Source organism: Corvus brachyrhynchos, unplaced genomic scaffold (genome assembly GCF_000691975.1).
Source record: "Corvus brachyrhynchos isolate BGI_N302 unplaced genomic scaffold, ASM69197v1 scaffold4, whole genome shotgun sequence".
Taxonomy (NCBI): Eukaryota; Metazoa; Chordata; class Aves; order Passeriformes; family Corvidae; genus Corvus; species Corvus brachyrhynchos.
The window spans coordinates 2,127,386-2,137,102 of record NW_008237878.1 but is presented as its reverse complement, the minus strand read 5'-3'; the positions used below and the strand labels follow the sequence as shown (position 1 = coordinate 2,137,102).

At 40.7% G+C, this 9,717-nt stretch overlaps 1 protein-coding gene across 1 annotated transcript in view; it reads left to right on the top strand.

Moving 5' to 3' along the window:
• NISCH (nischarin) overlaps nt 1–9,717 on the top strand; it is a 55,715-nt gene that overhangs the window by 26,332 nt on the left and 19,666 nt on the right. The window contains 2 exon segments of the mRNA XM_008632167.2: nt 5,608–5,691; nt 6,436–6,618. Of these exon segments, the coding sequence (XP_008630389.2) occupies nt 5,608–5,691; nt 6,436–6,618 (267 nt within the window).

Here is a 9,717-nt window from a genome sequence, read left to right as displayed (position 1 = left end):
CGGGGGGGGGGTGTGGCGCAAGGGCCCCCCCGGCCCCAGCGGTGCCGGGGGAGCGGGTGAGGCCGGGCTCGGTGCCGGGCTGCCTCCCGCAGCAGTACCCAGCTGGAGCTGTGCCCACGCTGAGGAGCGAGACATTTGGCACAAGTTTCCGAGGGGCTTCGGGGAAAGGAGCCGCGTGGGAGCGGTGCTCAGCCGGGAAAAGCGGCACCGAGCTTCGCGTAGCCGTGGTCCTTTGGGAGAGGCGGAGGCTCCGTGAGCAAATGTCATGTTCTTGCCCGTATATATATCTATCTCTAACCCAGCTGGAGCTGTGCCCACGCTGAGGAGCGAGACATTTGGCACAAGTTTCCGAGGGGCTTCGGGGAAAGGAGCCGCGTGGGAGCGGTGCTCAGCCGGGAAAAGCGGCACCGAGCTTCGCGTAGCCGTGGTCCTTTGGGAGAGGCGGAGGCTCCGTGAGCAAATGTCATGTTCTTGCCCGTATATATATCTATCTCTATGTGCGTATGTTTATGAAAAATTGCTGTCGAGTAAACATAGCTTTCAAAGCTGGACTAAACAAAGCAGGAAATCTTTCCTTCGCGTGGAAGTATAATAATAATAATAAATCTGATCTTATTTCGGAGGAAATTAGGTGATTTAGAGTAGACAGTTTTTCTCTTACCCTACCAAAAAAAAAAAAATTGCCAGCAGTGTTTTCATTTGGGGAAGGAATGAAGCTTTTGATGTATAACTTGTTTTTTATCTGTTCTCATTCTTAGAGTTAATTGGTCTGTTTTTCAGGAAGAAGCTCATCCTAAAACAAACCTCAGCATAATTGCAGACAGAAAATGTCTCGAGCACACCACCCTTTAGTTATATAACTAAAAATGTTTTCTCCTTCTGCCTTATTTTAGTGTGATTTGAAAGACCTTTTTTTGGTAGAATGCACATGGATGACATCAGGCTTCTTCCTGCTGTGGGAGAAAAGGGAAAGCGGAGCAATGATGTAGAAAGGCAGTATTTGGAAAGTTGTGTGATGGATAAAAGTAATACTTCGTGCTTATGGTTCTGTAAAGGTATCCAGGGAAAACAGAGCAACAGGAGAGTGATTTCTGAGTTGTTAATAGGACAGAGCTTTACACAGCTGTGGTGCATGAAGAGCCTAACTCCTTCCCAGGTGATGACCTTTGAAACATGATTGTGTGGGAATGACTTTCAGGTGGTGAGTTGTCATATTTACAGGCAAAAACTTACGGAGCATTCAGTGAAGGAGTTGGTCAGAAGCTTGAAACAAATTTTTGAGAGGTGCCTGAGCTCATTCTCTTGGTTGTGTGAGGTGTATTCACAGAAACAGTACCACTGCTGTTGAGGTGTTACTGGGGTGTGTGTTAGGATGTGGTTCATCCCTCAGTCAGCATAGAGGCACGGTGAGACCTGTGGCTTGGGGACTGGAAACTTCCATTTCAGGTGTGAACCAAGACTCAGCAGTGTTAATGCTGGTGTTGAGAATTTCCATCAGTATGCATGCAATACCAGTGACTGGGAAAATCAAGTGTGTTATCTGCCCCCTTATCCCAGTGGAAGTTACGGTGCAGGAGGTGAAACAGGTGCTCCTTTGCTGCTTCAGACTGCAAACAAGTGCTGTGGTAGGGCCATGCTTTGGTAATACCATTAATGTTCTAGAATGAGCTGTAGTTCAGGTGTGTAACTCTGCAGGTAGTGTTCATCTGATCAGCTGATAGTTGAGGATAGCATTTTAAGCTGCTGCAGCTAAGCCCAAGAAAGCTTAATTTTTCAAGGCCAGATTTCTTTCTTTAATGGTTATGGACATACCATGCTATTTTAATGTCATTTTTCTTGGGAACTTTAAAATTACAGTGTATGAAAGACAAGATTTACCAGTATTTGGTCCTACTTTGATCCTCTTGCTGCATTTTTGAAGGCATGTTGGCACTAAGCTTGCCTGTGTGTAAACCTCCTGAAGCTGTTAGCAGGACTCCAAGCCTGCAGTCAGCTTTTATGAGACAGGCCCGAGCCATTAGAAGTGTGGGAATAGATCTTTACATGAAAGCAGAAGTTTTACAAAATTCATCACAGAATGAAAAGTTTTTGAAAAAAATAGCATGTGTTTAGTGTTCAGAATTAGTTGACTGGTGCTTAAGGACATGACAAAGACCTGCACTAGGGCAGAGATTGTTAAATGGTGTCAAAGTCAAGTTTGGTAAAGGTAGGAAAGGAAATACAGCTGTAGCAACCTGGATCTTCATCCATTACCATGTGGTCAGGTGGCAGTGATCCTATTTACATCCTTGTTGTTTTTCTTGTGGCATATGAGCTTCTCGTACTCTGTATTTCAGAGCTCAGTCTCAATAGAAGGGGACTGTAATGACATCCATTTGGCAGCTGTGATATTAGATCCTGTAGAATATGTCAGGGAGGCCCACAGTTCTGTGTAATGTTGAAGGTACTTTCAAAAACGTGATTCTTGTTGGAGTTTTTAGCATTAAAGGCAAGGAAAAATTCCTGCACTGGTTGATGTGTTTTCTGTTGGGTTAGTAAGGCATGAGTACTTCTACGGGGTGTTTTTCCTGGGTGTGCTGGTCCAGCTGATGCTGACTGAAGACTGGTTTTGAGTAGAAGGCCTCAAGGCCGTCAGTGCTTCGTTTGTTTCCTGCTATGCATTTGTTTAGCCTAAAATTGCCTTCCTGCTTTTCCTGTCTTTTGCAGCTGTTTTTAACATAAATACTAACCTTGATATTTAAGGAAAATAGTGTTGCTTCCTTGAATGTGTGTAAACTGTCTGACTACTTGATGAGGCAGGGAGGAGGAGACGTGGCTGCATCACTGCTCTGGAATTTGGGACCTGCTGGCTGCAGTCACACCTGTGTCCCAGGCTTCCTGTGGAGAGCTCTGTCATTTAAGTGTTGGGTTGTTTGGTTTTTTTACAGTACTGAAGCATGTGCAGTTGAATGAGGCACACTGTAGAAATGCAGGTTTTCCATGTAAAGCAAGGTAGGCAGGTTTGTGTACTGTGTACAGGAAGTGAACAAAAAGCAGTCTGGAATCACTGTTGTTCATTTAATAGCTGGCTTAAAAATGCTTAGTAGGTCTTTCACCCCTCAGTATTTAGGAAGATGAAGGGATGCTGTTTGGTGATGTGGGCTCTTAACTGCAAAGAACTTGTAGTTGCTTGCTAGAAAATAAAGAAAATATACACAGCACTGTAAATACGCCAAACACTTTACAAAGTAGAACATAACCAAAATAACTGATTTGTAGAAAGATGGACAAAACTTTTTATACAGAAGAGTTTGGTAGAGAGAGGTGGAGGAGGAAATCCTGTGAATGTAAAGGCTTTTGTGTTTTAGCTCAGTAGAAGTGCAGTTTGTGGTGTAAGGATGGGTGGGGATTTCATATGGTGTATTTATTTATGTCTGGAAGAAAGAGCAGTGTGAGAATGTCATCGTTTATCCATGTATTCACTTAGTGCTTGGTGTGACAGGCAGCCCTTGGAGAACCTTAACTTAAGCTGTCAGCCTTGTCATATTAGTGCACTCAAAATTTGTTGATGATGAACTTAAGCTCCTAAAACTGAGATGTCTAAGGGGATTTTTTTGCTTTAAAACGATTTGTTTCTATATTAAGACAAGTCTTAATAAGCACATCAGCATATTGCATTTATATATTTATTCTTCAGTATAATGGTAGCTTGTGGGTTGATATGAAATCAGTTGCTGTCTCTGCATACTGATGCTGTTTGTGGGGTGAATATGTACTGCCTGCTCTGGCTGCCTTCTAGATGGGGAATGCTATAGCTTTTTAAAGATTTAACTTGAGGAATTATATCAGTGCCTGTGAACACTCACTTTAACAGGTACTTTCCCAACCAGACTGTCCATTTCACTGAGTGCTGAGTTTCTAGAAGTGGTTAGTGCTTGCCATTTCAGCAAAAGGATACAAATTTACTGTTTTATACAGAGAGAAGGGTGTTCCTTCCTCACCTGATTTGCTGTCAGGTGGGGGCTATGAAGTTACTGATTTTCCAGTGTCTAATCTGAGGTTTCATGCCTTGTGTACTCAAATGTGCGTTGCCTTTAGATGTTCTTCCTCTGCCACAGTTGAGCATAATCAGCTTTTCAAAAGAACTTTATTATGTCTTATAGATGTAGTACTTCTTTACTTCTAAGTTTAGTTTCTTTGAGTGTCTCCTTGCTTTCCTCAAGGTTAGGAGGTGCTTTTGAATGCTGGTGTTATTCCTGTAATTCCTGTCACCGGGACAGTGATTAATCCTGATCTGCTGTTTCCCAACACAACATGACAGGAAAGCAGGCACAGGCCTTAATTGAGTCCATAATTCTGTGTGGGCATTCTTCTGTGTTTTCAGTGCTCATCCCATCACTGACGTGTCACTCACTGCGTGCACTAGTCAGACATCTTGGTTTGGTTCTCTTTAGGACTTGGGTTTTGTTCAGTGAGCCAGTGTCAGATGCTTACAAAAATAAAACTGGCATGAGCTATAGTTCATCTTCTAAAATGCAGGTGGCATTCTGTTTAATGTTTGACATTGTGCTGCTCTGTACTTGCAGTAAGTGAAAACTGTTCTTTTATGTAACAGATCGAAACTGTTGATGCTTTTTGTTTTCTCAAGTGGGTTTAGCAACTAGATATGCATCATCCTCATAGCAGCTATGAGTCAGCTCTGGGTGATCTGTGGTAGTAAGCAAATTCTCAACTGTATTAAATGATTTCAAGATTTGATTAAGTTGGTGTTTTCCCCAAGGAGTATAGTTGGATTGGATAGTATAGTTTATTTAATTTGTTGTATTCAAGTAGCTGTGGAACTGGTTTTGCAGAGCCTTGTTTGTTTTCTACTTGTGTTTTATCTTGTCCCTTTAAAATTTCTTTGGAATGGCTTGTTTCTGGTATATCTAAAAGAAGACTGGGTTTCCTGCAAAACCAGTACTGTTCAATCCAGAAAGTCACCTAGAATGAAAATTTTTGTCTGGTACGTGCATGGCTAAAAATACGTAATTTTGTATTAGGAAATGTTGGGTTGCTTTAGATAATTGTAGTGATTCTTTGGGCACAGTTACTTTTCAGGAAGATATCTTGTGTGCTTTACCCTAAAAGGAGTAACATAGTATCCAGCCAACCAAGAATTTGTTTAGGTTTCTCAAGAGTTAAGCTCCAGAATTCTGCTTAACTGAAGTGACAGCAGGATGCTTGCCAAGTTCCTCTGCCCATTGTGGAACTTGGTAGATGGAAGAAGGGATGCTGCTGTCTCAAGCTTGTGGGTAGCTATGAATACCAGCTTCAGTTAGCAGAAACTTTCAGAAAAATAAGTAGCTTAGAGCCCTGGTTATTAACCTTTGGGTTGCAAAAATGAAAGCCATCACTTTGCACTGAGGCATCTGCATCTTCTTGTGTGTGGAGCAGCCTCATGAGTGAGCTCAGGCATCCCACATCAGCAGAGTCACCTCAGAGCTGGGGCTGGTGTTTTGTTAGCTCTGATTCTTGCCAAATGTAGAACCACCTTACAGTGCCCATTGACCAACAGGTCTCACAGTCAGCTGCTTCTCCTTAAGGCAAACGTTGTACAGTGTCCTTACTTGAATTTCTTCCTTTCAGGTATACATTATTCAGGTTAGTGTTGGCAATCATCAGTGGACAGTCAAACATCGTTACAGTGATTTCCATGATCTGCATGAAAAGGTAAGAATGTTAAAACTGTGGCCTTGGTCTTGTACAAAACATTGTACAGTTCTTGTAGTTCTGTTCTACAGAATGTTTTACATAATTTCTTTCTTCAATAAAGAGAGATTTTAATAAAGTGCGAGTGCCAGATACCATCTGAACTGCAGACTAAGTCCTTTTTGTGAGAACATTATTGCTTGCCCCTGTTACATTCCCCTCTTGAACTGGGGGAGGTTGATCTGGACAACTTTAGCCTTGGGTGGAAGCTGTGTCAGAGAGGAGAGGTCAGGCTAGGGTCATTGAGCTTTTTGCTAAGGGTCTTTATGATCAGCTGATTTGGTGACCAAAGTCTCATCAGGGGTGGATGATAAAAATGTCCTTAAAGTAGCATGGGATAGTTACCAACCAGTGCTGATAAAAAAGAAATGAAAATGAGGAAAAGTCTACTTTATTTGAGAGTGTTCTGCTTTCTCAGAAATGCACCGGTTATTTTGTTGTTTTATCACATTTGCTGCATTCTGCCCTCGTACTGTGAGTGATTCTTTGAGCAGACACTGTTATTAAACTTCATATCACTCCATGACAAAATGTTCTTTCTGAAAATACCTAATACTTTGAAGGCAGTAGCTAAATTTACTGAAGTAATTTTTTTTTTTTTTGATCTTCCCAGGATCAGGCAACATGCACTTAATGCGTTCCATTGCATCTTTTGTGCAAGTTCAGATGGTGTGTCAGGTATTAACTCTGGTCTTTGTCTTTCAGCTTGTTTCAGAAAAGAAAATAGATAAAAATCTGTTACCACCAAAGAAGATCATTGGAAAAAATTCCAAAAGCCTGGTGGAAAAAAGACAAAAGGAACTGGAGATCTACCTGCAAACTCTGCTGCTCAAGTTCCCTGTTACTGCACCAAAAGTTTTGTCACACTTCCTACACTTTCATTTATATGTAAGTTATGTTTTTTGTGTCTGAATAGAGGCCTGAGTGTCTTTCCTTAGTTCTTTGACATAGAGAGAATTCTGTGGAATCTTCGTGAATTCTCTGAAATGGTTCTTCTTCAACATTTTGCACAGTATAACAAAGCATATTTTTAAGGTTTTTGACACCACTTTTTATTGCAGTAGACACTGTGCTGGGAAGTAGTGTGGGCAGGGACTCTAAGAGAAAATAAATGCTGGCAGGAGAGTTGGTAGCTGTGAATAAATGTGAAGCTGAATTGGTTAGGCTGAAGTCAATAGAGCTGGCTCTCAAATGACCATTGCATAATGGATCCACACCCTGCTACTTAGTGAGTAATGGTTGGAGCTGTGGTTCACACTGAAACAGTTTCCAGTAGCCCAAATGAAGAAAAACAACGCTTCTCTGTGGAAGCACAATGATGGAGTGGCCTTTGGAGAAATAGCTCCAGCAGACAGAATGTTACGGTAAAGGATACTTGAAGTAAGAAGCAATTACTTGATTTCATGTTCCGATTGCAATTTGTTCATCTCTTGTGTATAATTAGGCTTTTTTTGCAATATGGCATCATGTTGTAAGGGGGAGAATGAATTTCATAAAGAGGAAAATGCACTGGAGAACTGAATGGAAAGAAGCAGCAGTAACTGCTTTGGGGTTTTGATGTTTTGAGAAGGCCCTTCATGGTTTCATAGAAAGGCTTCAGAAATTAGTCACAAGTGATCCATTAGGTGTTAATTAAGTTTGAGAAACAAAGGAAAACCTGGTTTAGTTATGTTACATGAACATAATTATCTTGGTGAGACTTCAGAGTTTGACTTAGATAAAAACGGTAGGAGGTTTATTCCACAATGTTGCTATTGCCCTGCAGATTTGAGAGAAGCACAGGTTTGCCACTATCAAGCCTTCTAAAATGGATTAGAGGTTTTAAATTTGTTAAAAATATGTGACAATGTAGGGAGAATTCTGTTCAGATGGAGCAAAACTCCTGATCACCAGTAAGTTGCATAATTTTTCTGTGCCTGCTCTGTCTTGTAAATGATGTCTGTTTCATTAAAGTTTCAGTGTTGTGACTTCCACACGGTTTTTATGCAGGCAGAAGTTCTTCCTAGCCCCTGACTTATTTTTCAGAAAGACTTTTTTTCCCCCTCTTGTTGTAATGTAATCTTTTTTTGCTTTTCCAAAGAGCTAGCAGTATTTGGATATGACTGCTTCCCTGTTTCTATACTGCTCTTGGATATTAAGAGCAAAGATGTTGCTTAATCTGCATTTCTTTGCTTTAGGGGGGGTCTGACTTACTTGTGAACTCAATTGTTTTTTGCTTGGAACTTTAGAATACTTTTAAATATTTACAAAAAAGTGTTAATTATTCAGGAGAAAAGCTAAATATTTACCACAGCAATTCTACTGGAAAAAATTACCTTTCTGCAGAACTTTGATCTTTTAAAATACCTTCATTACAAGACAGCCCGTGTACATACTGGAGCCACTATAATCCCTGCTATTGCCTCATTAATTTATATAGGAAGGCTACAATTTTTTTGTCTATTGTTTTTTGTAATATTTCCAGTAAGAATGATTTACTTTTATTTCCCAGGTTAATGGAACTAAATGGAGTAGAAATACCAGCCGTAGATACATTAAACTCACTTTGAAGCCTTTAGGTGTTCTCGGGTACAGCCTAGCAAAGAGAAACAGTTGCATGTGACAGCAATGTAGAACTGTATTCTAACTTCCACATTGAGAAGGATTTCTGCAGTGATGTGGGGATGCTTATTTTGTTGCACGGTCTTTGTCATCTTAGAAGATTTGGTTTGTTAACTTACAGATAGAAGGTTTTGCAGGAAAAGAATTTTGAGTACTTGCAAACTGCTGTTCAGAGACACCTGCAAACAATGGACTTCTGTGGGTGTGATGCATTTAAGTAGTTACAGCTAAGACAGAAGTCTCTTGTAGATCTGACAGGGGGATAGAGTTCCTTTTTTTTTGCCTGCTAGTCACTGAGCAGTCTAAGTCATAATCTTGTTCCAATTATAAATGTAGGAAAAAAATTTGGCTCTGTGTCCCAGATGACAAAAGAGATACAGAGTAGAGTTTTCAATCAAGTCTGTGCTTGCCAGATGAGTGTAATTGGCTTATTCAAATGAGAATCTGAATTGTTTAATTTTGTTTGGAATACAGCTTTGAGCTTGTTGTTCTCAGAGCTATGGTGTGGAGGCTTTGTTCGTCCTCAGTGAGTGGGGTTTCAGTTACACTAAGAATGTGCTGCTTTAAAATCCTTGCCTCATCAAATAAGCTGAGCTGTCTGCTGCAGATGTCCTGTGGATGTATTCCCTTGTTATGAATCATGAGGTATTTGTCAGCAAAGTAAATTCATGAAATATTCATATGGTGATGATCCATAATATCTGTTTATACTTTGCAGCTACCTTAAAATGAGATGTTTGTCTAGGGGAAGCTTCACCCTTACAAATAGTTTTATTTTGTTCTTTTTGTGGTCCTTTGAAAGGGAGCTGTTGGAAATGCTCAGAACTATTTCTGGACTTGCACAGAACATTTGCTTTTTGTGGAGAGAGGTGTGCCCAGGTGGGACATACTTGTATTGATCTTTGTGCACCTGCAGATTTAGAAAGTACAAATCCCTGCAAATCCCTGAGAGTTTTCAGCCTTTCATCCCGGAGCTGTCAGTGCCAGGAATGGAGGTTGAGTGCCTGAGTGAGTCCAGGAGGGGGAAGAGGGGTGATGAGAAAAGGGGGGGTTTGCGTTACTTTGCAGCAAGCATAGTAGTGTTGAAGTCCAGAAGACTACTTACTTCTTATACCTCTTTTTTTCTGTAGACCTGTTAATCTAAAGCTTTCTCTGTTTTAGTGATATTCTAAGGAAATATTGAGTGCTTGAGGCATTACAACAGTCTTAATGGTAAAATTTGAAGAACACTACACTTGTAATATTTTCTTTAAAACAGAGCTGTCTTTCAAGTTGGGCTGATGATGGCTAGTAATACTTGGTCTAGTTGCTGCTGCCCTTTTCTAATGTGTGCAGGATGGGATTATTTGAATGTAGTTCACTGTCTTTCATCTTGGAAATGAAAAT